We start from the raw sequence: 26,053 nt of genomic DNA, 5'->3' as shown, positions 1-26,053 counted from the left end.
TTGTGTCTGTATCATCCTGTTCTGTCTAGTGTTGCACTGTCTTGTCTTGTATATTTTTTCAATTTTTTGCACTTTACGTAGTCCTGTGTTTGTCCGTTATATGTCGTATGTAGCACCAGGGTCTCAGAGGAACGCTGTCTCACTTCACTCTGTACTGCATCACTGTACAAGGTTAAAATGACAATAAAAGCCACTTGACTCGACTTGTTTATAGTTTCAATTAACCAGAATTGAGGGAGAGAGCTGGGGGCAGCTGTCTGTCAGGAGCAGAGATGGGCAGTAACGCGTTACTTGTAACACGTTACTGTAATCCGATTACTCGTTACCTGAAAAAGGTAAAGTAAGGGATTACTATTGTAAAAACGGTAATTAGATTACCGTTACTCTCCCGTAGGAACGCTGCGTTACTGCGTTACTAAAACCGTGATTTTTTGCGAGAATGTCTCATGACAGTGATGTAAGCGAGTGCGACGTTCGTGACAACAGCTGTGTGCAGATCAACAATGGATCACATATCGAGTGCAGAGAGAGTATGAGCGTGCAGCGTTTAAAGCGTGGAAGTACTGACCTTACTTTGAGTTTGATTCCATAAAAAGTGACAAAAACATTAGTGTCCGCTGTGCGTGGGAAGAAAACATCTTTTTACAGCGAAAAAACCCCTAAACTTCCAACAAGCACCGAGAGAAACTCGCGGATTCTTCCACTGACTGCTGCAGCACACCTGCACCAGGGTAAACCTCCGCCTACCGCAGTCCTGCTTTACAGGTGAAAATAGAGCAACAGGACCGCTGAGTCTTTGACTTTATTTATTTTCTGCTGTGTTTTACTTGCATCTATTTGAAAGACTGAGTGTAAACACACAAAATATTTTATTTTATGAGCTGGAATGTGCAGAAAATAAGTTTAAATAGGTTTAAACAAATTTCTTCCAGTCAGAGAATGTTGCAGATAATTACATTTTTGCTTGATGCATAAAGTTAAAAGATTAAAACTAATAAAACAAGTTTTAAAAAGAGACTTTTCCATTTAATTACATTTTGTATGATGGATTATACAGAAAAAGTAGAATTGGGCTGAAAGATCTATCGCTTTATCACCTCTTCAGGTTGTAAATCGTGTTTTTAAAAAGTAACTAAGTAATTAATTACTTTTGAAAATAAGTAATCAGTAAAGTAACTGGATTACTTTTTTGGGGAAGTAATCAGTAATTAGTTACTGATTACTTTTTTCAAGTAACTTGACCAACACTGGTCAGGAGTGGCTAGTGTCATCATAATATCTTGAAAACTGTTTGTACATTAATTAAACTGCTGCTGTACATTAATGTTAGTTTATCAAACTAACATTAATGTCATGCAGCTCATGCAGTGTAGAAAAGCGGTATCTGAGAACCAGTCCACAGATGATCGTGGCTCATTTCCTTTCCCGTTCCCGTGGGCAGACTTGGCTGGGGAATGGAGGTTAGTGGTGGCGTGTGGTCAGCGACCCCCCAGAGGAGAGGTGGTGCAGTGGGTTCAGGGAGCGGTGCCAGGGAGGCTGGCAGGGCAGCTGGGAGCAATTTACTAATCACACCCTCCCTATTTTAATAGGACTGGAGAGGGGAGCTAACTGGAGACAAGGCAGCTGGAAAGCTGCGGGAGCTCACGAGTAGATGTCACCATTGTAAATAAATGACCACTGCATGTTATCTAATGCAGCATTTCTAAACAGCTATGATAACATTTCATAAGCCAAAACATGACTGTGTTTATTGGAAAATCAGCAGATCAAACATGATGCTCAGAGCATTGTCGTTTATTTCTCCTTCTTTTTTTCTTAATTACATTTAGTCACATCTGATGCTGTTTTTACTTTTTTAAAAACCACATTGACCAATACTCATGTCGTGGTTACAATATCTGACACTAGATGAATTTATTAGCATTACAAAGGTTTAGCTGGTTATGAAGAATGAAGAGAAACCTTCCTGTAAGTATTGTTCTTCCATTTAAACCATAATTTGCCACGGCAATCATACCAGAATAAAATTAATGCTTTTAAAATCTTTATTTTGTGATCAACATCAGTACTCTCAATCCCAAGTTGTAATGGAACATAATGGAATGAGTGTTGTTTGATTTTGTCAAATACAAAGGGCTTTTACACAGACACACTCCTACTGAAACTGGTGTTATCTGCATCCCATCCAGGATGTAGATACGGTCTGATCCAGTTCTGGTTACTGAGAAAAAGGCTCTTTGTTCTGTCTCTATCAGTGCATTAATTGCCTCTCCTACATAATTATGTACTACACATTATTTTACACCAACTGATGTTCAGACGTCTCCAATCTGGAAAACATTTAATCTTATTATAATGTGTTTGTCTTTGTAGAAGACATGTCAGGTAACAAAGAGGCTTAGTAAACAAAAAACAGTAAAAAGGATTCATGGCATTATCACTTCCTGCCATATCATTACTGTTTCAATGAGCTGCCATACTATGTGTAAAGTACTGTACATTACACAACATCAACACATATTACATATTAACAAATAGTTTTAAATTTAAACAGAAAAAGAAGGCAAGATTAAGCAGCTATTACATATTAGTAAATCTGAAGCACTGTTCTGGGCCCCTTGCACACATCCTCATCGGCTTGATGCCAAAACCCTGTCCTCTAATTCCACTATCACTCATTTTGATAGCAGCTTACTGGGAATGTACCAGTAATAATATCTGCAGTTAAAAAAACACTCATTCAGACACAAATGCACAGCCTGATGCAACATTGTATAATCAAAAGCCTGTAAAAAGTAGGCCATTACAAAACAGAAGTGGTGTAGCTGCTGTTCACAATCTGACTAAATAAATAAATAAATAAATAGTTCCAGTACTTATTTATCATAAATACTTGAAGTAATATCAGTAATGTCATGCAGTGACAGTAGGGTTAGTGTGGAAACTCTAAATTGCCCACAGGTGTGAATGTGAGTGCGAATGCGTGTCTGTGTCTGTGTGTCGGCCCTGTGACCGACTGGCGGCCTGTCCAGGGTGTACGCTGCCTCTCGCCCTACGACAGCTGTAATAGGCTCATGCCCCCCGCGACCCTGAGAAGGATAAGCGGAAGAGGATGGATGGAATTGTAAATTACTTCTTGGCCTATAATCTGTCAAACAGATCTTCTCGAGCTCCTCTCTCAGCCCTCGGTATTTCTCTGGCTTCTTGTGTTCATTTCCTTGATGTTGGTATAGCCACATCTTCTTCTGCTTGTCCATCACCAGTTTGTCTCTTTGTATCTGGAAGTCCCCTAGGATCTTAGCTCAGGTCTGTCTCCAGGTTTGTCCAGTCACTGGTAGGATTCTTGATGTCAGCCATTTCTTCTATCTGATGGTGGTCCTGTGCAGGAGCCTGTTCCTCCCAATAGTTCCTCTCTTTGTTCCTCTTCTTTCTCGGGTTTCTGCTGCCAGATGTATTGACTAAGCACATGATCAGTTGTCCATCTGGCTCATGAATGCTTGTTGTCTTATCCTGGACAGTGGATCTGACACTCACTGGTCCTCGACCTCCTTCCTTTCACTTGGCGTACAATCTCAGGATGCTGGACTTACCCTCCATAAATGCTATATATATATCTCTATGTGACTTTTGTTTTTACACCGAGAAACATTGTAAATGACTTTTTGACAGGCAATGGCTTTTTGGCACACTAGCAGGAGGAGGAAAATAGCAGAGTGGTCTACAGCTTTTGAGAAGTGGAGATACGGAAATTACTTTTATTATATCACAAAAGGACAAGAGCATGATGGTAGGGTGGAAACTGTGTCCATGACAGAAACTTCAGCGTGCTACTTATACAGCTTCTGCACAGATAGCTTTGCTACCACAAAGCTAGCCAAGAACCCAGAGTGATATATGAAAGCTGAGTGCATGCCAACCCAAGCCCAGCAGCCATACTCAACAGGTATTAAGGCAGCAATGAGCAGTCAAGCTTGCAGTGTTGTAAGAATCACCGTGGTGTTGGTCTATTAGTCTATTTGGGCTGGTTTTCAGTTTTGGTTTGTGTTGCTGAGTTTGTGTTCATATGTAAAACCTAAAAGAAATATTGTCCTTGTGTAGGGATTTGTTTCAGTGTGCGCGACTGTAAACCAACGTTTATACTGTTAATTGGTAATTTTGTCATATTATGAAACAATGAAAAAGTAATTTAATAAATAGAGTAATAAATTCCTTTCTTTGGCAAGTAGTACATAATGAACTGCATTACTTTTAAGAAAAGTCACAAGTAATATGTACTTTTGAATTTTGTGAACATTTTCCTGAAAAGAAGCTCATTGGAAATCCTCCTCAAGTGACTGATTTAAGAATAACAACTGAGAACAGGGTATGGACTCATCAGATGGCTATTACTCCACCAGTAGTGTAGTTTAACAGTCTAATGCCAATGTGATCACAGGATATCACACTAATTTTGTTCCTCTTTACAGTACTGATGCTTTGTGGTCAGCAAGACCAAGAGCCAAAGGCTTTCAGGTTTACAAATGTGTCAACTTTCTAGAAACCCTTGAACATTTTGTCAAGAAAGAGGAAGAAAAAGAGAGAGAAATGTTCTACTGTTCTGTTACATTTTCAGTCTTAATTGGTTTAATCACATGCTCTAAACGGAGGCAAGATCCTGCTACACTTGGACACCACTCAGAACCACTCTAAATCTGTGAGAGGATGACTGATTTTTGATGTGTATGTACATTTTCTCCTCTTGGATTAGAGAAATTTAAGCAAAACTCAAGAGATAGTAACAGGAAAGCAAAGAGAAGGAACTGAATGCAGAGGACCCAGCCGTGCAGATTGCTACATTCTGTTTTTAAATGCAACTATAAGCATTTAGGTTGCTTGCTACACAAGCAGGAAAGGAATTTGAAATCTAGGGACCAAACAAAGGAAACACAGGTATGATTGTTGTATAATGCCGGGATAAAGTTTGTACCTGGGCCGTTTAATTTTGATGTCTATCTCAACATCAATGGGACTCAAAATGAGCAGGTAAGGAGGGTGTGTGCAGACAGGTGAATGGAAAACAATGGAAAACTGAGGACATCTGGTGGGTGGACAAGGTGAGACAAGATGTACGGGGCAAAATAAAAGACAAAAGCAGGTCTCATGACTGAGAGAGTAGAAATTCTGCAAGTATTTTCTACATGTAATTTGCTAAAATTTGCTAAAATATTTATACATTCACAAAAATACATCTTTTTTGACTGTGTCTTGATGCATGCTCAGTCATCCAGGTATGTAATTTCCAAAAATATTGATTCTGTTCATCTGGATGTAGCATTTTCAGTGGGAGAAAGTCCATTGTTCATTCAGTGGGCTGTTTGTCATTGTGCAAATGTACTGTTTGTAAAGTTGAGGAAACCTGCAGTCAGCTGAGACTGAAGAAGTCAGTTGGATGAGTGTTGATGTGCCATCTCCTCCAGGATGGCACATCAACACATGCCACTGGCCCAAGGTTGCTGTGTCTCCCAGTAACGTCTCAAGAGCATCGAAGAGATTGTAGGAGAGCTAGACAGCAATGGAAAATCATTAACCATCTAACATATTCAGTATGACTGGTTTGGTCAGTGATGGTCTGGGGAGGCACATCCATGGAGGGACGTACAAAACTATAGGCTAGGCAACGGCACCCTGACTAGGGGAACCCAGGACAAGCTGCACCAGCATGGGGTCTCACAGTATGTCCAAGATGCATAATAATACCTGGAGGATGAAGGAATTGATACCACTGACCGGCCCCCCACACTAGCCTCACCTAAATCCAATAGAACAGCTTTGGGACATGTTTCAGTCCATCTGACCCCCCCCCAGCTTACAACTCAGATGATCCAGGAGCTCAATGATGCCCTGGTCCAGATCTGGGAGACCCCCAGTACACAACTGCACAACTGATTGTCTCATTAGGAGAATGCCCCGACTGGGCATGCATACAAGTATGTTGCAAACTACTGAGTAGTTGGTATGAATGTCTAAATGTAGCATTTTGAATTGCTGCGAGGAAATTCAAAATGAATGAGCTTGCCTCATCATTCTTCACTTCATTATTTGGGGTGTCGTTGAATTCAGTCCTCTCTAGGCTGATAATTTTCATTTCTGTCAATCAATGTGGCCTCTTCTTACTTCTGTTTGTGTTGAATTCCCTCCTAAAGTATTTTATTATATTCATTAAACTGACTATGAGTTGCTGTAAGCTGTTTAGACTGGTTAAGTGGTATAATTCTGCATATTGCTGCATTTCATCATAAAAATAATAATATATCCTTTACATATAATTACATTTATTGTTATTCATGTGGTGCGTTATAATTCTATTCAGTGCCATATCCCCTACAGTAGGTTCATTTCCCCACACTCGCTTCCAGCTCTGGTAGATAACGCTGGTAAACTAATTTAATAGAAGTAGAGTGATTTCAGCTTTTATGAATGATAAATCTTCCCACATTCCAATTTTTAGAGAGCTTCTCACATAAACATTAGCAATGATCTAGTAGGCCTAGAAGCATCTTTTCTCAGTTAGTTTGTATTGTTTAGTCAAAGGATAAGTATCACTGCTCACCGACCAGTTTTAGGAGATGAGATCAATCTTTTATACCCAAGAATAAATTTGGAAGTACATGCTATGACATTTTAGACAATATGATCTTCATAAAAAAACCCAATATATTGAAATAAATACACAAATGAAAAGAACAACAAAACAAGGGATCGAGTTAAAGTAAAAATCACTGCTCGGGGTAATTAAATATCAAAATTGTGTAATATGTAAAGAAAGCTTTGATGCTGATTCACTACAGGAGGAGAAAAGTGCCTCGGACACATTTATTAAGATCGTGTACAGCATAAGCTTATCTAGCTTCTCATGTGGAATTACAGATCTTAGATTACTGGTATATTTCTTCCCATAAACTCGATTCTGTTCATCTGGACGTGGCGTCTTCAGCGGGAGAAACGTTTCATCATCCAGGTGACTTCTTCGGTCTCAGCTGACTGCAGCAGTTGTCCTTCTTCTCTCCTGGATCACCTGGACCTTTCTTCCCAGCTTTGACAAACATTCAGCTTAGATAACCACATTTACTCAGGGCATGTTTGATGGGATTTTCTGGCTGCTGTGTCTGTGGGGATGGTGTTCGCTCTGTGCTGTAGCGTCCTGATGACACCCATCAGCTGCTCCAGTCGAGGATGAGAGTCAAACCTTAATTACTGATCCATACGCGTCGGCTAACAGTACACATCAACTTTTAAATGCCCCCCATCACTGATGGAAATCTCATGGAAATGTGGGGTTGCTGTTGTGGTTCTATTTCAAAGGCCTGTATTTTCAGATCATTTATTACATTACATTACTATAAAGGGTGTTTTCACACTAACGTTTAGTTCTTCAAAAGTACATTTTACTGCTTTCATTTATCACAAATTGTGTTTTCTTTTACCTGATTATACAGGATACTAAATCTGAGTTGTTTCTATTTCTTTAGCTTCTCACAGTTGCCTCAAGGCCTCAGCTTTATTTGCTAAAGAAATGTCATTTTAGCTTGATTACTAAGGCAGTTAGTAATCAGACTTCTTCTGTCACTGCTGTGTGTGGCTAAGAACCCCCAACGTCAGGCAGGGCATTGCCACAAAGCATGCTCATATTTCAGGTAATTTCCCAAAAGCACACATTACACTTATTGTCTCACATAAGTTTTGTTTGGGGGTTTTGGGTTTGTTTTTTTAATTTCAACATATTTTATTATGTAACATGTATTTACATAATACATGTTACATAATATATGTGAAAAGTGTTGCCCCTTCCTGATTTCCTAGTGTTTTCCATATTTATCAAATCTACATGTTTCAGATCATCAAACACGTTTTAATATTAGACAGAGATCATCTAAGTAAATACAAAATGCATTTTTAAGTTTAAGCATTTCAGTTTCACTAAACACACTCAGGCCTGACTACTGGCAGACCTGTTGAATCAAGAAATCCCTTAAATAGAACCAGTCTGACAAAATGAAGCAGTGAGAGCCCCACTGGCTCTCTCACTGAACCACGGTGAAAGCCATTATCCACAAATGGCGAAAACATGGAACAGTGGTGAACCTTCCCAGGAGCGACCAGCCAACCAAAAATAACTCTACGAGTAGGGCTGCTCAATTAATCGAATTTTAATCACGATTATGATCTGGGCTTTCAACGATCATTAAAAATGACTGAGCCGATTATTAGCCCCTCCCTCATTTATCCGCGACACCTTAAAGGCCAGTCCGTGAAAATATTGTCCGTGGCGCAAAAAAGGTTGAGACCGCTGATTAAGAGGACCCGAAGGAAGCTCGGAAAGCTAAGCAGAAGTTATTTAGAGAGGAGAGTGACTGCCGCTGGTTGAAAAGAGGTAAGAAAAAAAAAAAAAAAAACTTCAGTGGTGTTGCACACTATTTTATATTATTTTTTAAAGTCATTATTCAATACATTGTTATCCCTTTAAAGCCGGTCAGAGCAGCACACTGTTTTGTGTAACTATTTTTAAATCCCTGTAGAACCTGAACCGTGTAAGCTAGCGCAATATTTTGTTTTGCATATGAAACTTACATCTTATGCCATCAGCTTGTCCTCGGTCACAGTTTCCTTCCACATAAATTGCATAAAAAGCGCTTGCAGGAACAAAAACATAATATTCCAGAAACACGCTTTGCCGATCCGATCAGCTGTTCGTAACACTTCGCACATTGAAACAGACTCACCGCTAACTATCACATGTCCGCCATTTCCTGCCCGAAACCGGAAGTGACGTCATTTTCGCGGAAAATGTCGGGTTTTTTTTACTTGTAGGCCTTAAAAACCTATACTGGTCATGTTTGACTTTTCTGAATAGTTTCTGTGATGCTTAGAACTCAAATTGCACTGCTGGAAATAGTTTATTTTGATGCACCTGCTGTTTTCTTTGCAAATTTGCATCATAGGATTGTTTTTTGTTTTTCCTGCAGTATATAAAAATTTGTGTATCTCAAAAATAAAACTATGAAGACACTCAAAATGAATTTCCTGTGGTGGGAAACTATTTTTTGCAACTTTTTTGTATTTAAAGTTTTGAGGGATAAGCCTCTTAAATTTCTCCAAGTAGAAATATATGTAAAAAAACCAAAAACGATTTTCTATTTTTTTGTAGTTTATTGCACTTTTTTGCAATTAATGTAGTTACTATGGACTTAATGCATACATATTATTAAAATATGGGCTATAACAGTTGTATAGCAACTTGAAATGCTCCCATAAATGGCACTACAACATGTAAAAAAAATAATATAAGCTCTGGCGGACTTGGTTCTATAGTAGGTCTTAAAGGGTTAAATAAATATTGTCAAATAATCGAGATCTCAATTTCAGTGAAAATAATCGTGATTATCATTTTTGCCATAATCGAGCAGCCCTATCTACGAGCACAACGATGACTTATGGAGGTCACAAAAGAACCCAAGAACAACATTAAAGAACTGCAGGCTTCACATGTCTCAGTAAAGGTCAGAATTCACGATTCAACAATAAGAGAGAGACGGGGTAAAATGGCCAGAGGTGTGGACTCGAGTCACATGACTTGGACTCGAGTCAGACTCGAGTCATTAATTTTATGACTTTAGACTTGACTTGAAAAAATGTTCTAAGACTTGTGACTTGACTTGGACTTTTACACCAATGACCTGGGACTTGAATTGGACTTGAACCGGTTTACTTGAAAAGACTTGATATTTCACCCCAAATATAAAATTTAACATGCATATTATATAGAGATTGAAAATGTGACGTCATTCACGGGTAGAACCGCAAAGGATTCTGGGAACTCGTGGCAAGCGGTACTAGCGCACGCAGGCTTTCAATTAAAATCAGTTATACAGTGATAAAAAGAAACACAAAAATGTCAAGAAGCTGTTGTATTATTAACTGCAATAGCCGGTCGCATGACAGCCACGGGAAGCCGACGGGTAAAGAGATCGGTTGTTATCGGATTACGTCGTTGAAGAGAAATTGTTCGAGCCATGTTTCCGAAGTAACAAAGAGGCGACTGGATTGCAGCCATTCAAAGACCAAATATAACGTCCTAGAACCCTCCAGCTCACAGGTTAGTCTGCTCCAAGCATTTACACGAAGGTCAGTCTGCTGTTGTAGTTAATGCGTCATTTTTCTTAACATAATTGGTGATATAGGTTACAAGCAAGTCTGGCGCTGAACAGAAATTGTCGCGCTATGCTCCTTTACTTATTGTGCATAAATAGTGAATTGTCCTGACACAATATTGCGTTTCGCTTCTGTTATTATGGTACATTGACAAAAACATATACTTTTATTCACAGGATAAAACAGGGTTTTTGTATCACTAATTGCCCAGTACGATTACAGCATACAGTCTTATTGTCACTGCTACATTTCTGTGATGAACCAGAAATTATTTCCACTACTAATTAATTACCGTTGAGCTCAAAGGTCCTATTAATAAACGGTTAATGAATGTATATTTATGACGACGATTTGTGAGACTGGTAAACTTATGATACGTACGATGGTCTTTCGTTCTACACGGTGCATTTCAAGGTCCTGTACCCATCCGTCGGTAAACTGTACCTGGGCTTGTTGCAGTGACCTGAAGTTACTAAACTTCATGAGTGTATGCACTCACTCCAAGAACCGTATGATTATTAATATGCATATAAATAAAGAAGCTATTTTGTGCAAAGATGTCAACTGTAAGAATGCTGTGCATAAACATTTCCTCTGCTCCATGTATGATGATATAGTGACTGCTCTGTATAAAAGTGGCACACTGCTTGATAAACAATATAAGCATAAGAAACCTAACATCAGACCTGGCTGGAAAGAACATGTATCCATGTACCATGATGAAGCTCGCATAGCTTATAAATGTTGGGCCATGGCTGGAAGACCTAAACAAGGCCCAGAATTTGAACAGAAAAAATGTGCGAATGCCAGATATAAGTACGCTGTTCGCTTTATAACTAAAAATGAGCAAATGCTAAGAGCAGATTCTTTGGCCAGGAAAATGCTGTGTAATAATACGGCAGATTTTTGGAAAGAGGTGAAAGCTCTTAATAACTGTAAACCATCTCTACCATCAACTGTTGAAGGTGTTTCTGGGGCAGATAACATTGCAGCATTATGGAGACAGCATTACAGTGCGTTTAACTGTATAAAAAGTGATCCATATGAGGACAATCTTGACATGAGTAATGACACAATAAGTGTAAGGACACATGAAGTATATGAAGCCATTCATAGGTTGTCTGATAATAAATCCTCTGGTTTGGATCACATCACTGCAGAACATTTAAAACATGCTAGTGTAAGGCTAGCTCCTCTTTTAGCACTCTGTTTCACTGGGTTTATGATTCATGGCATATTACCAGACTCAGTGCTGTGTATTTTACTGGTACCAGTTATGAAGGACAAAGCTGCAAAAGTGAGCTGCTTGGATAATTACAGGCCGATTGCACTAGCCAGTATTTTATCTAAGGTGTTAGAAAGAATCCTGTTTGATAGAGTTAGTGTGTTCATCTCTTCTCTGGATAATCAGTTTGGCTTCAAAGCACGGCACTGACATGTGCATATATGCACTCAAGGAAATAGTCAGTTTGTACAGGGCTAAAAATTCATCTGTCCTCATGTCTTTCATTGATGCCTCTCAGGCTTCTGATCGAGTGAACCACAGAAAACTTTTTGATAAACTGAAGACACGGGGAGTTCCTCAGTACATCGTGAGGATTCTCTCTTACTGGTACGCTCATCAGAACATGCAGGTTAAATGGGGAAGCAGTATTTCTGCCCCCTTTGGTGTCAGCAATGGTGTCAGACAGGGTGGGATTTTGTCTCCAATTTTATTTAATTTATATGTCGATGATTTGTCCATACAGCTGAGAGCCTGTAACACTGGGTGTATATTAGGTGAAGCACTGATAAATCATCTTATGTATGCAGATGACCTGGTTGTTTTTAGTCCAAGCAGTGCTGGGTTACAGGATCTTCTTAATGTCTGTACTGAATATGGTGTGCAATATGACATGAAGTACAATGCTGCTAAAAGTGCTGTTTTGATATGTAGAACCAAGCAGGATAAACAGCTAAATTTCCCTTTGTTTAAACTGGCACAAAAAACTCTTGAAGTTCATAAAAAGGTGAAATACCTCGGTCACTTTATTACTGAGCAAATGAATGATGATGATGACATATACAGACAACGATGTAAGCTCTATGTGCAGGCAAATACTATTGCACGCAAATTCAGCTTTTGTTCACTTCCAGTTAAAGTGGCTTTGTTTAAAGCGTATTGCACACCGCTATATACTGCCCCCTTGTGGTCATCCTACAAACAATGTAGCATGCAGAAGCTGCATGTTGCATATAATGATGCGATGAGAATCCTTTGCAGGATACCTAGAAGTGGTAGTGCCAGCCAGATGTTTGTAGCTGTGGGTGTCTGGACTTTTAAAGCACTTTTAAGGAAGCTAATGTTCAATTTTAGAGAACGACTGGATGGTTCGAGTAACAGTATAATTTTAGCACTCACAGATCCGACAGTGAGTGGTTCCCGTTACTCATCCAGTCTCAGAAAGCACTGGTTAAAGTGTTTGTGTATTTATTGATTTATTTTAAGTAATTGTGTTTTATGTATATTATGGTTTTATGTTTTTACAAATGTTTTAGATACTTATTTATATACATATATATATTTAATGGTGTATACCTTGTGTTGGGGGGGGGGGGGGGGGAGTGTTGTGTGTGTGTGTTTTTGTTTTTTTTGTCTTGTTTTTATGGACATGAAGTCTGCCAATTAAGATTTAATTGAATTATAAAGATCCATTAGAGTGTTCATCATATCGTCCTATATCACTCTTAAATGTAGATTTAAAAATACTGTCAAAAACACTTGCTCTCAGGCTAGAGCAACATCTACCATTGTTAATTTCTCCAGATCAGACAGGTTTCGTGAAGGGTAGGCATGGTTTTTTCAACCTGCGCAGGTTTTTGAACATATTACACACCAAGTCAACTACAACCCCTGAAATTGCCTTATTACTCGATGCTGAGAAGGCATTTGACCGGGTGGAGTGGGATTATCTGTTTTATACTCTGCATAAATTTGGATTTGGCCCTAATTTCATTTCATGGATTCAGTTACTTTACTCCTCACCTATGGCACGTGTTAGAACAAATTCGTTATTCTCTTCTTATTTCCCACTTCTCCGTGGTACGAGACAAGGTTGTCCCTTATCCCCTCTTCTTTTTGCATTATCAATTGAACCACTGGCGATTAAACTGCGAGCTGACAGTTGCATTAAGGGCATCTTCAGAGGTGACCAGGAGCACAAAATATCCTTATATGCTGACGACCTCCTGCTGTATATGTCAGAGCCTTTATGCTCTCTTCCCTGTGCTCTTGCCATTTTTGAATGTTTTGGTAATATTTCAGGTTACAAGTTAAATCTGCATAAAAGTGAACTTCTCTGTGTCAACTCTATAGCCAGAAAGATTTCATTTTCAGGTTTTCAATTTAGCGTTAAATCAGGGTATGTGACCTATCTGGGGGTTAAGGTTACCCACTCATACAAAGATCTTTATGAAAGAAACTTTGTCCCGCTGCTTAAAAATACTGAGACAGATCTTCAGAGATGGAACAATTTACCACTGTCATTAATTGGCCGCATCAATTCTATCAAAATGAACATACTTCCCAAGTTCCTTTACTTATTTCAATGTATCCCATGCTACTTACCCAATAAGTATTTTATAACACTGAATAAGCATATCTCTGCATTTATTTGGAATGGCAAAAGTCCACGAATTCGTAAAGATTTCATGCAGAGGACTAGGCCAATGGGTGGATTAGCCTTGCCAAACTTTCAGTCTTATTATTGGGCATCAAATATTCGTAATATGCTGTACTGGATGAGTAATGTTACTACAGAGACTCCAGCTTGGCTCCAAATTGAGTCATCCAATTGTGGCGAAGTTTGCCTATCAGCTTTGTTGAGTTCAGCTCTCCCATTAGAACTATACACCTATAAACGTAACCCTTTGTTGTATGACTCGCTCAGAATCTGGGTGCAATGTAGGAAAAGGTTGGGGTTACACTTAATGTCAATTAAAGCACCTATCTGCTCAAACCATATGTTCCCACCCTCCATGATGGACTCTGCCTTTAAAATATGGGAAAGTAATGGCCTTAGAAATATCAAAGACCTTTTTGTAGATGGGATTTTTGCCTCATTCACGCAGCTCCTGAAGCAGTTTAATGTTCCTCGGCAACATTTTTTCCGCTATTTACAAATTCGTCACTTTGTAAAGAGTCGATTTCCTTCATTTCCGGAACTACCTGAGGAAACTTCTTTGGATAAAATTATTAATATAAACGTTCATAAGAGAGGGGCGATTAAAGAAATCTATGCTATACTATTAGATCTTCAATCTCCTTCTCTCTTCATCTTTAAAGCACAGTGGGAGAAAGACCTTGGGATGACTATAACAGATGAGCTCTGGCAATCTTTTCTCCAGAGGGTACACTCTTCTTCGATATGTGCCAGGCATGGGCTCCTTCAATTTAAGGTCCTACACCGATTACATATCTCCAAGGAAAAGTTAGCCAAGTTCTATCCAGGAGCTGACCCTCTGTGTAACAGATGTAAAGCAGAAACAGGTTCGCTCCTTCATACCTTTTGGACATGCCCCAATCTTCATACCTATTGGGTGTCTATATTTAACACTCTGTCAGAGATGTATAACGTTAAATATGAGCCTTCTGCTCTAACGGCTATCTTTGGGGTGATACCTCAAGACATCACTTTGCCAAAATGCTATTCGAATTCTATTGCCTTTGCTTCACTTATCGCAAGGCGCCTTATACTTTTAAGATGGAAGCAGGAAGCTCCTCCCACACATGAACAGTGGCTTGCGGAGCTCATGAGGTTTTTACATTTAGAAAAGATGAGATATACACTGGCAGGTTCAACCACCAAATTTCTTAGGGCATGGCAGCCATTCTTGATGTACATGGAAACATTTAAAATGACCACCTTATCATGACCAGATACCATATCTCTATATCGCTATCATAGCTAACTGTATGCTGAATGTCCCTTATACATTTTATTTTTCTATTTGTTTGTTGTTTGTTTGTTTTTTGTTGTTTTGTAGGGGTTTCTTTGGTTTGTTTGTTTGTTTTTTCCTTCTCTATTTCTGTTATCTTTTGGGGTATTGTAAATACTGAACAGCAAACTACTGTATGTTCAATGTTTTGTTGTTAACATGCTGCTGTGACTGAAAATAAAATTTATAAAAAAAAAAAAGATTGAATTGAATTGAATTGAAATAAATATGCTAAGATGAGATAGCTGACTTCATCTAACTAGCAAATGTTGTCCAGGCTACGTTGGTGATGCAGTTTTTTTTAATGTGTATGATATTTTTGTCATGCGATTTTAAAGCTGGTCCTACAACCGCATCCAAGAATAACATGCAGCGTATCTCAGAACTGTCGGTGAAAATTATTCTAGGAGCTAGGTTTAATTGAGCTGCATTTTAAAGAGGTGCAATTTCACAATTTGTGTATATTTTCTAAGTTCACTATTTTGTCATGTGTTGAGAAAAACACAGATTTAAAAATTACATGGTCTAATATTTACATTTAGCATAACTGCAACATGCTTTTTTCGTTTTTTTTTTAAAGACTCGAAAGGACTTGAAATTCAAAGTTTCAGACTTGTGACTTTACTCGGACTTTTACACCAGTGACTTGAGACTCGACTCTGACTTGCCTGACATTACTTGAGACTTGACTTGAGACTTGAGGATAAAGACTTGAGACTTACTTGAGACTTGCAAAACAATGACTTGGTCCCACCTCTGAAAATGGCTACTATGGAACAGCTTAAAGAGAAAACCATTGCTGACCAAAAAGGACACAAAGGTCTCACATTTGCAAAAAAACCATCTCGATGATCCCCAAGACTTTTGGGGAAATATTCTATAGACTGGTGAGACAAAAGCTGAACTTTCTGGAAGGTTGAGTCCCATTACATCTGGCATAACTCTAACAGCATTTCAGCAACATTAAAAGATGGTGGTTGTAGTTTTGCCACGTCAGGACCTGGAAGAGTTTTTGTGGTAAAGGGAAACATGAATTCTGCTGCCTCCCAAAACATCCTGAAGGAGGATGTTCAGCCATCAGTTGAAATGCATTTGGGTTCTGCAGCAGGACAATGATCTACACCAACACCACCACCTCTGAATGTCTTGATGCATGGTCGATCATCCAGGTGAGGAAATCACAAAAAGTAGCGTTTCAGTGGGAGAAACATTTTGTTACTCAGTGACTTGGTTGGGGAAACCTGCAGTCAGCTGAGACTGATGAAGAGACGAAATGTTTCTCCCACTGAAAACGCTACGTCCACATGAACAGAATCAACGTTTTGGGGTCCACCTGTTGGAGTTTCCTAGTCCTGACCTGAATCTGACTTATCCCTCCACCGTGTTGTAAAGAACTCATTGCCGGTTACATCACTGTGGCTGTTGCTGCTAAGGGTGGCCCAACTACTTATTAGGTTTAGGGGGCAATCACTTTTTCACACAGGGCCATGTGGGTTGTTTTCCCCCTGATCATAAACACCTTTTAGAAACTGCATTTTGTGTTTACTTGTGTCATCTTTGTCTAATATTTACATTTGTTTGTTGGTCTGAAATATATAAATATATTTCAAAATATACAAATAAATAGGAAATCAGGAAGGGTGCAAACAATAAACACAGTGGTGTGAAAAGACCACACTGTATTTATTTGTTCAGTTTTTGTTTTGCACGCATGCTTGTCAATATGTAGCAGTACTCAGCTTTACCTAAGGAGGTAAGACTTTGTGTTTTCTACGGTGTATCTGAAGATGTTGTGAATTGTAACACTGGTAACGTTTTCCCTCACTGCATAATAACCTATCAGAATAACAAAGGTCTTTTCACACTAATTCATATAACTACAAACGCATAAAAACAAAAGCTTTCTTTGTTAATCGCTTAAGCAGTAGACACATCAAAGCAATAAACATTCTGTACCACTGCTGAAAAACACAAAGATTTTTCTCCAGTTTACGCACACTGCTTACATAGAACCTTAAGTAGGTCATAAAAGCACTTTATTTTACACAAAATGTTTGCAGTCACCAGCAACCTGGGCTTTAGTATCTTGCTCAAGGGCAACTGGCACTAGGAGATGCCAGGAAGCAAACAGCCAACCCTGCAATTAACAGATAACCTGCTTCTGTTATATGAGCCACAGCCACCTTTGTGCATGGCTACATGTACACACACACAGACATATTCTAGTTAGTTTTATCTACATGTCAAATACAATGTACATGCATATAAGCAGAACAAAGACTCCCCCCTCTGTACAGTGTAAATAGGACAGATCGGGAAAGAGAGAAGATATGAGAAGCAAAAAGAAGGAGAAGATCAGATAACTTACTGATGGGATAAACAGGAATAAATGGTGAGGAGAGGGGTTGTTACATCGACCCCCTGATGTTTTTATCAGGAACTAAAAGCTGTCAATTGTCTTATTATATTTATATTGGAACTCTTTTTGCATTTGAAATGCTGTTCTGTACATATAATATAATATATAGCAGCATAAGCACTCAGGAAAGAGTGCTTATGGATATGAACCTGATAACAGCATTTCATTAAATCTAACCTCCCCCCCAAGGATGTTCATGTGAATATTAAATCACTTACCTGCTGATCAAAGCATATTTTATTAGTTGAGTGGGCATATTACTGATAATAGAAAAATATGAAAGCATAAATACAGCTCTTATTTATTTACTGCAGTTCAGTCGCACAGTGTGTCCATCCTTAACAGTGTGTGTATGTTAGTCGTGGAATGTTGCGATGTTATATTAATTATTAAAATGTTTTCATTTTTGTTCATTCATAAATCAAAAAAACATACTTGTCATTGCACATTAATTCACTGACTTGTATTTCTGATACGTATTTTCTTTACATTTACCAAAGGACTGTGTTATTGTTATATGCCTTACCATATAAAGCGCCCTGTTGTCATTTGGCGCTGTATAAATAAAACTGAGAATAATTTAGCGGGTCTGGCTGTTCAAACAAGGCTGCTGTCGGCTTTTTCGTATCTGTATAAAATCCATTTAAATTACGCCCAAGACGTCCTTAAACTCACTTCACCCACCTTTTCAGGAAGGCATAAACCGCTGTGACAATATTTCTTTACAAGTCAATGGACTGCACAACTGATGACATTTATATGGAAGACCTGTATAGTTTTTGTCCTGTAAGTCATTTAACATCACACGCAAGTGAACATACTCAAAGCTTATTGGCAAAGCAGAAAAATATTCCCAAAAACCACTCACCATTGATGTTCCAGAGAGGCTGAAGCCCTCCAACTCCGTTACTGTCGTTACTCATGATTCATGGCGCTGAACCGACAACAGCCAAGACGAGACTTTTCTCTCCCTCCTTTTCTCTTTTTGCTCTCGTCCACGTTGTTTTTCTTTCTCCAAGTTTTCTACCCACTGTCACCCTTGCGTAGATGATGTTATCCTCCGCTCCGCTTTTCCGTCAAGCACACTCACAGTTCACATTATGTTCCTCCTGCTTGTGTGGTGTTTTCTCTTTAACCAGTTTTCATAGTGTAGTTTCCCTCCCTGGATGCGTTTTCTAATAATAATAATAATAACAATAATAATAATAATAATAATAATAATAACGGCGACAAAAATAAATTAACAGCTGTTATAGACTTAACACCTATCCATATCCCAGGCTTCGCTCATTGATCGCAAATCCAAAACGTGCCCGCTCAGCTTCAGCCACAGGGTTCTCGTTCTCGCGCGCACCGCACGTTCGTTCTCTCACAGCCTGTAAAGAAGGAGCGCGAGAGAGGAAGAGAGACGAGGAAGGACTTGTGATGTCATGTCCTTCAGCCAATCCCGGTAAATAACTTGGCATTGAACGTTGACTCACAGTGCTGTTGTACCAAAATGTTAGTTTAGGGATGCTAATAAGTCACTCCTGAGAATTAGCAGGTTGATATTCTCTAGTCTATGTGAAATACTTTAATTTAAAAACATGAAGTTCAGCTCAATGCATCTTTTTTTACTAAATTTGTGGTTAAGTTTGCAAAAGCTGGAGATGGGAAAGCAGAGAAAGGAGAGCTGTGATAAGAGCAGAGAGGAGTGGGGAAATGCATTTTCGTGCATTCAGCAAACTAAAGAGTTTAGAAATGAGGCTGTTTATAACCAGCAAGTAAAAACCAAATGCTATGTTATCAGTTTTCTTCCACAAGGAGTGAAAATCATTTGCAAGAAATACTGCTTCGAGCCATAAACTACCATAAACCCTTCACTATATCAACCAGTTGTCTTTGTTTCACTCATCTGAAATGAAATAGGTCCTACCCTTCAAAGGAGCCCAGCTGATGTTAAGCTGTCACTGTCAGCACAGTAAGCAGCTTTAAATGTGACAGAAAAAAGAAACACACATAACCTACTGGTGTTGAAATAAATGAATCACTAAAATATTAGACAACAAAAGAACATGTGCCCCAAAAGTGGCCTCTTTCTCTGCTCCATCACCTTTTTCTGAGCAGTTCTGAGCATCTCAGCTGAACGACTGAGGTGGGCTGCTAATCACAAGGAGAGTGGAAATAAGAGAAATAATGACGACCAAGCTTTACAGCTTGATGAACTAGCAACTCGTGGAAATGACAATGTTACAAGTGAAATACTTCAGCACTCTGGTAAGCCAAGTTAGCACATTAGAGCATATTCTATTAATAAAATGGTAATGTTAGATCCCTTCCAGCTACAGGATATTAATGTTTTAAAGACAGACGCTGCAAATGATGACACACCTTCCACGAACCAGCAAATGCTGGAGAAAGCACTGAGATGATGTCGTTAAGAGGTTAGACTGAGAGGCTGATGTCTCAAAATGCAGAGGGCAGTTATGTGATAAAGGGAAAAATACAGAGAAACAAAAACAAAACAACACTGCTCATGCTGTGCAGCACCCACAGCCTAAAGTTAATTATTGCACGTTCCAAAATTACAGAGCAGCGTTTGAGTCTCTTTGCGGTGCTTATTTAAGTCTTATATATAAATATATACACTGCCAGTCAAAGGTTTGGACACACCTTCTCATTTAATGGTTTTTCTTTATTTTCATGACTGTTTACACAGCAGGCATCAAAGGCATCAAAACCATGAATGAACACATATAGAATTCTGTGGTAAACAAAAAAGTGTGAAGTTCCTCAAAACATGTTTTATATTTTACATTCTTCAAAATAGCCACCCTTTGGCATTCTCTCCATGAACTTCATCCCACATACCAGATCACACAATGTGCTTACACATGGCCCACATACCGGAAAGAATGACGGCCCTTTGGTAGCCCAGATCTGGTTTGCCAGAGATGGCCCACACATGGACCAGTTGCATTCACACTGGTGGTGCTGTGCTGGCCCAGAACAGTTTCAACACTGGCCACAGATGTCAGCCTAATGTGTACCTTAATCAAGCCATGTAATAACGAAATGTGCCGGAACATAATAGTGCAACAACAGCATGACAGAACCCTGTTCACACAGTGAATGGACTGCTTCTTATGTAGCACTTTTCTACTCTCCCAGGTTACTCAAAGTTCTCTATACAACATGTCACATAGACAAACTTTCTCTAAGCTGAGTGCTTCCTAACTACATTCATACTCTTGACATGCAGACTGGAGGAGCTAGGAATCGAACCACTAACCTTCTGATCATTTGGTGACCTGCTCTACCTCCTGAGCTACAGCCACCCACTGGCAAACATGAGTAAACCCTTACTAGGGTTTGGATAAAATGTATGTTTCCATATTTAAGTCACAACTCAAAACACATCTGTTTAAACTGGTTTATTCGCTTTAGTGCTGATTTTATCTGTTCTCAAGCTCTGTTTCGCAATTTTAACTTGTTTTATGTATTTTATGACTGTTGTTCCTTTTATTAATGTTGTTCTTTGTAAGGTGACCTTGGGTTTCTGAAAGGCGCCCTCAAATAAAATGCATTATTATTATTATTATTATTATTATTATTATCATCATTATTATCATCATTAATATTATCATTATTATTATCATTACACCCACAAACCTGTCAAACCTGCATTTGAAACGTTGGCTACCATAGCAGTATAGTATTGCAACATGTCATTTGGGTCTTCTAACTAAAATAGGAAAATAGGAACTTAAATAGTGCCTCATTGCCAGACCTGGCCCACATCTGGTTGACATGCACCCTGCCATGACACCAGTCAGTCAGAAGTGCCAGCTTGACGTTGGATCCGGTTTAGACCTGTTTTCTATGAGCCTGGGCCACATACACCAAACCACAATCAGGCCAGATGTAGCATGCCATCACATAAGCAGTGCCATCTACGCCAGGCCTGGCCCATGTCTGGATGACAAACCACTTACCATGCCAGAAGTCAGCCAGCAGTGCCGGCGTGACACCAGATCCAGGCCAGACCCGTCAGCTATGTGGGATGAGGTCGTCACCTGAAATGTTTCTCCAACAGTCTTGAAGGAGTTCCCAAAGATGCTGAGCACTTGTTGGCCCTTTTGCCTGCACTAGTCCGTCTCATCCCAAACCATTGGGTCAGGTGACTGTGGAAGCTAGGCCATCTGGCGCAGCACTCCATCACTCTCCTGGTGTTGAAAATTAAATGATGATCCAAATACACACAAACCAGATGGGATGGCATGTTGCTGCAGGATGCTGTGGTAGCCGTGCTGGTTCAGTGTGCGTTCAAGTTTGAAATCACATCTCCTCCTCCATGCTTCATGGTGGGAACCATGCATGTAGAGACCATGCGTTGACCCTTTTCTGCATCGCACGAAGACACTGCAGGTGGAACCAGAGATCTCAAATTTGGACTCACAGACCAAAGCATGGATTTCCATTGGTCTAATGGTCATTCCTTTGTTTCTTGGCCCAAAAAATCTCTTCTGCTGGTTGTTTTTCCTTTGTCCTGGTTTCTTAACAGCTCTTTGACCATAAAGGCCTGATTCACACAGTCTCATCTGTCTCCACTGAGCGAGCACACCTGTGATGTTAAAAGTATTTCATCATGATTCTCACTGAGCCAAGGGTTTGCAGCACTGTCAAAAGGCAAAAGCTGGCTACTTTCAGGGATCTATAATATAAGACATATTTAGTTATTCATCAATTATCTCTTTGCTACATAATTCCATATATCTTGTTTCATATATCTTATTCTTTCATATATTAAATGTCTTCAGTTTGTATCTACAATGTGGAAGGTCGTAAAAAATGAAGAAGAACCATTAAATCAGAAGATGTGTCCAAACTTTTGACTGGTAGTGTAAATAATTATATGATCAACAATGAGATGAGAGACTTTTTGTCATGGCTGGGGCAGCAGACGTGTGGTGGAGTTAAATGAGGACCCAAGATGCAGGAAACGGCTAGATGCAGGTGAGTGTTTGTTTACAAAGGGTGAAATATAAACAGAAACAAGGGTGGCGAGGACTGCACAAAGACACGAACCTAACCTGGGAAAAACTAATGAACCTGGAACACGAGATGAGAACAGACAGACACGGAGTAATACCAACTAACACAGAGTAATGCAGACGACGCGACAAGGAACACAGGCAGACACACACTATAAATACACACGAGGTAATGAGGGGAATGACACACAGGAGGGGAGCACAGCTGAACCACAAGACCTTCAAAGTAAAACAGGAAACACACAGACTGTTTTACAATACAAACTTGGGGACACGAACAGAACAGAGGAAAGACACAGGTAGGGCTGGTAAAACACTAAACACCAGATTCAACCCTAAGAACTAATGCAAAATCAGAATTAGCACAAAACACAAGATGAAACCAAAAGGAAACACAAAACGCTGCGACCATGACACTTTTAGATGACAATGAAACCATTTCTGCAGTAAGAGGCCTAAAAAAGGAGATAAGATCATGAAAATCCCTTCTAACTGTGGTCATTCAGTACAACATGTGTCTGCCCAGATCCCAGAAGTGGGAATTAATGAGGTATAGCATGACTCTGAATTTCATCCAGAAAAAACCCAAAACTCCATCTTTCATCAGCCCAAAGGGATGATCGAGATATAAGACTTGGAGATGACACTTCCCTTTCTGCCACATAAATCTGAAAAGCAAATCACCAATTTCAGTATGAGTCTAAAAATGCAGACTTTCCCCTGGTGGTAACATACACTGAACAGTTCAAGAGAGATATTCTCCTCCCTCTTGTGAACTCAGTACAGACATTAGGGAATGCTCAGTTTGATGGAGTAATTTCACACACTGTTGGGGATTAAATATGGAAGTGGGGACATGAAGCAGGCTCTCCGAAACCACTTAAAGATGGGCACAATATTTGGTGATGTGGATATTAAGGAGCATTTGACCAAAGTACAGTACTGTGTCTGTGAAGGAAACCACTGGTCTGTATGGTCTTAGTTTTTTCTACAGCAGCAATTTAGCTGAACTGTATCCCAACCTCAGCTCTGACGTGTGACTCAAAGCAAAAGCTCAGAAATGCATCTGAGGTCAGGAGCATCTATCACCTCTTGCCCAGATTTATTAGATATTCTTGATATTCAAACACACGAGGGTGCAGTAATGATAATATTAAGTTTAAGTTATTAGTAAAATATTTATTTTACTCAGCATGTGTAACCTGCCTAATTTCTTTCCCTCAGCATTTTGACATGTCCCATTCTTCTTTCGGGTAGTCAGTGAACTGTCCATGGTGCTGAAGTTTATAGGCAATGACTCTTTCACTTACTTTAAATTTCAAAACACGGACAAACCACCAGAACACAAAAGTAGGAAAATGACCAGGCGTCCCCTCATTCTATTCCAAAAACAGCATTGTTTTAGTCAAGGCAGTTGGTGTCATTTGTTTGTTATGCTTAAAGCTGTTACCAGCTTGAATCCTTTCCCTTTTTTATTGGGGTGGGGTGCATATTACCTCTTTAAACAGTCCCCCAAACGCTTAAGGTCAGTACTGGTTATGGCAGTAGTAGTCTCTAATGGTGCACCAACAGCCACGACCCAGATCACAGAGGAACCTCAGATTTGGGGAGTTTAGTCAGCAAGTGTCCTGTGAACAATAATGCAGCTCTCAGTTATAGCTGTATCCAGTCGTCTATATGGATATAGACATATTGGATACTGCTGTACACAGTTAGAAGATGTGTGCTTGCTGGTAGTAGGAATAGAATAGAATAGAATAGAATAATCCTTTAATTGTCCCACAAGGGGAAATTTGGTTGTAACAGCAGCCAGAAAGACACAAATACAAACAACCAGGACACAGAACAGAAACATACACAATTTTTCTTACATATTTACATCAAGGAGAATGGTTACTATAAACAGAGTACTGTACAGTTATTAAATTAAATAAAATTAACTACAGATAAGAGGCAAACTCAGGTTGTAGTGATGAAATTATTGCAGTTACAGCGCAGACCTAAACATGTACAGTATGTTTGCTGGGAGCAGTTCTGGTTGTACAGTCTGACAGCTGCAGGGAGGAAGGACCTGCAGAAACGCTCCTTCATGCATCGAGGATGCAGCAGTCTGTCACTGAAGCAGCTCTGCAGTTCAGCAGCATTTACATGCATGGGGTGGGAGACTCTGTCCATCAGAGATGTTATTTTGGCCACAGTCCTTCTGTCTCCCACCACCTGCACTGGGTCCAGGGTGCATCCCAGAACAGAGCTGGGCTTCCTGATGAGTTTATCCAACCTCTTCGTCTCAGCTGCTGATAAACTGCTGCTCCAACATACCACACTGTAAAAAATGACAGATGCCACCACAGAGTCATAGAAGGTCTTTAAAAGCGCTCCCTGGACTCCAAATGACCTCAGCCGCCTCAGCAGGTGGAGTCTGCTCTGACCCTTCCTGTAAAGAGCATCAGTGTTGTGGCTCCAGTCCAGTTTATTATTCAGGTGAACACCCAGGTACCTATAAGAGTCCACTATCTCAATGTCCACTCCCTGGATGTTCACCGCTGTCAGTGTGGTGGGTCTGCGTCTCCGGAAGTCCACCACCAACTCCTTGGTTTTCCCGGCGTTTATCAGCAGGTGGTTCTGCTGACACCAGTCTACAAAGTCCAGAGTCCACCGTCTGTACTCGGAGTCGTCCTCACCTGTGATGAGGCGACTATGGCAGAGTCGTCAGAGAACTTCTGTAGGTGGCAGCGTGGGGAGTTGATGGAGAAGTCTGCAGTGTAGAGGGTGAAGAGGAACGGTGCCAGCACAGTTCCCTGTGGGGAGGGAGAGGTGATGAGCTGTATGCCTCCTTGGTGTTGGCATACAATAAGTCCAATGTTTTATTGTCTCTGGTGTAGCAGGTAACATACTGGGTGAAGGTGGGGAGAGTGGAGGACAGGGAGATGTGATTAAATTATGTGTATAATGATGTTCTCATTTGGGCTGCAGGTACCTGTGATAACATTACACATCAACTATTTTTTTGATCAGTGCATAACCAATATATATCAAAAAATAAACTGTTTTTTCACACATTGTCTGTATATGAATTTTACTTAAATCTTTAGTTTAAGAGGATGACGTGAATACATGAGAAAGAGATGGCATGTCATGAGAAATGTACCACTACACACCAAAGACAAGAAGGCAATCACTTAAACATCAACCAACATGCTCTGGTTGGACATATATGTATGCATTTGCATGTATGTATTTCTCTTTGTCAGTTTAACAGTTTCTGTTGTGCCCGTCACTGCTCCCTGTCTGTTTTCTTACCTGCTTCTTCCTGACCTTGTACTTTCTCCTCACGTTCCCTCTTTCCTCGCTCCCTTTGGACTGACAATCATACACAAATAGATTGTATGCAATGAGATGAAAAATTACATTAATATGAAAAAAATTCTGTTAAGAT

At 39.7% G+C, this 26,053-nt stretch overlaps 1 protein-coding gene across 1 annotated transcript in view; it reads right to left on the bottom strand.

Moving 5' to 3' along the window:
* The window catches only part of LOC113016038 (muscarinic acetylcholine receptor M4-like), a 76,504-nt gene extending 57,549 nt beyond the window's left edge, over positions 1-18,955 (bottom strand). The window contains exon 1 of the mRNA XM_026158498.1: positions 18,453-18,955. Coding sequence (XP_026014283.1) covers positions 18,453-18,507 — 55 coding nt within the window. The 5' untranslated portion in view covers positions 18,508-18,955. The remainder of the gene's footprint in view (positions 1-18,452) is intronic.
* Between the last annotated feature and the right edge of the window lie 7,098 nt (positions 18,956-26,053).

This window comes from Astatotilapia calliptera, chromosome 23 (genome assembly GCF_900246225.1).
Source record: "Astatotilapia calliptera chromosome 23, fAstCal1.2, whole genome shotgun sequence".
In the NCBI taxonomy this organism is placed as follows: Eukaryota; Metazoa; Chordata; class Actinopteri; order Cichliformes; family Cichlidae; genus Astatotilapia; species Astatotilapia calliptera.
This window is presented reverse-complemented; position numbering and strand designations above follow the sequence as displayed.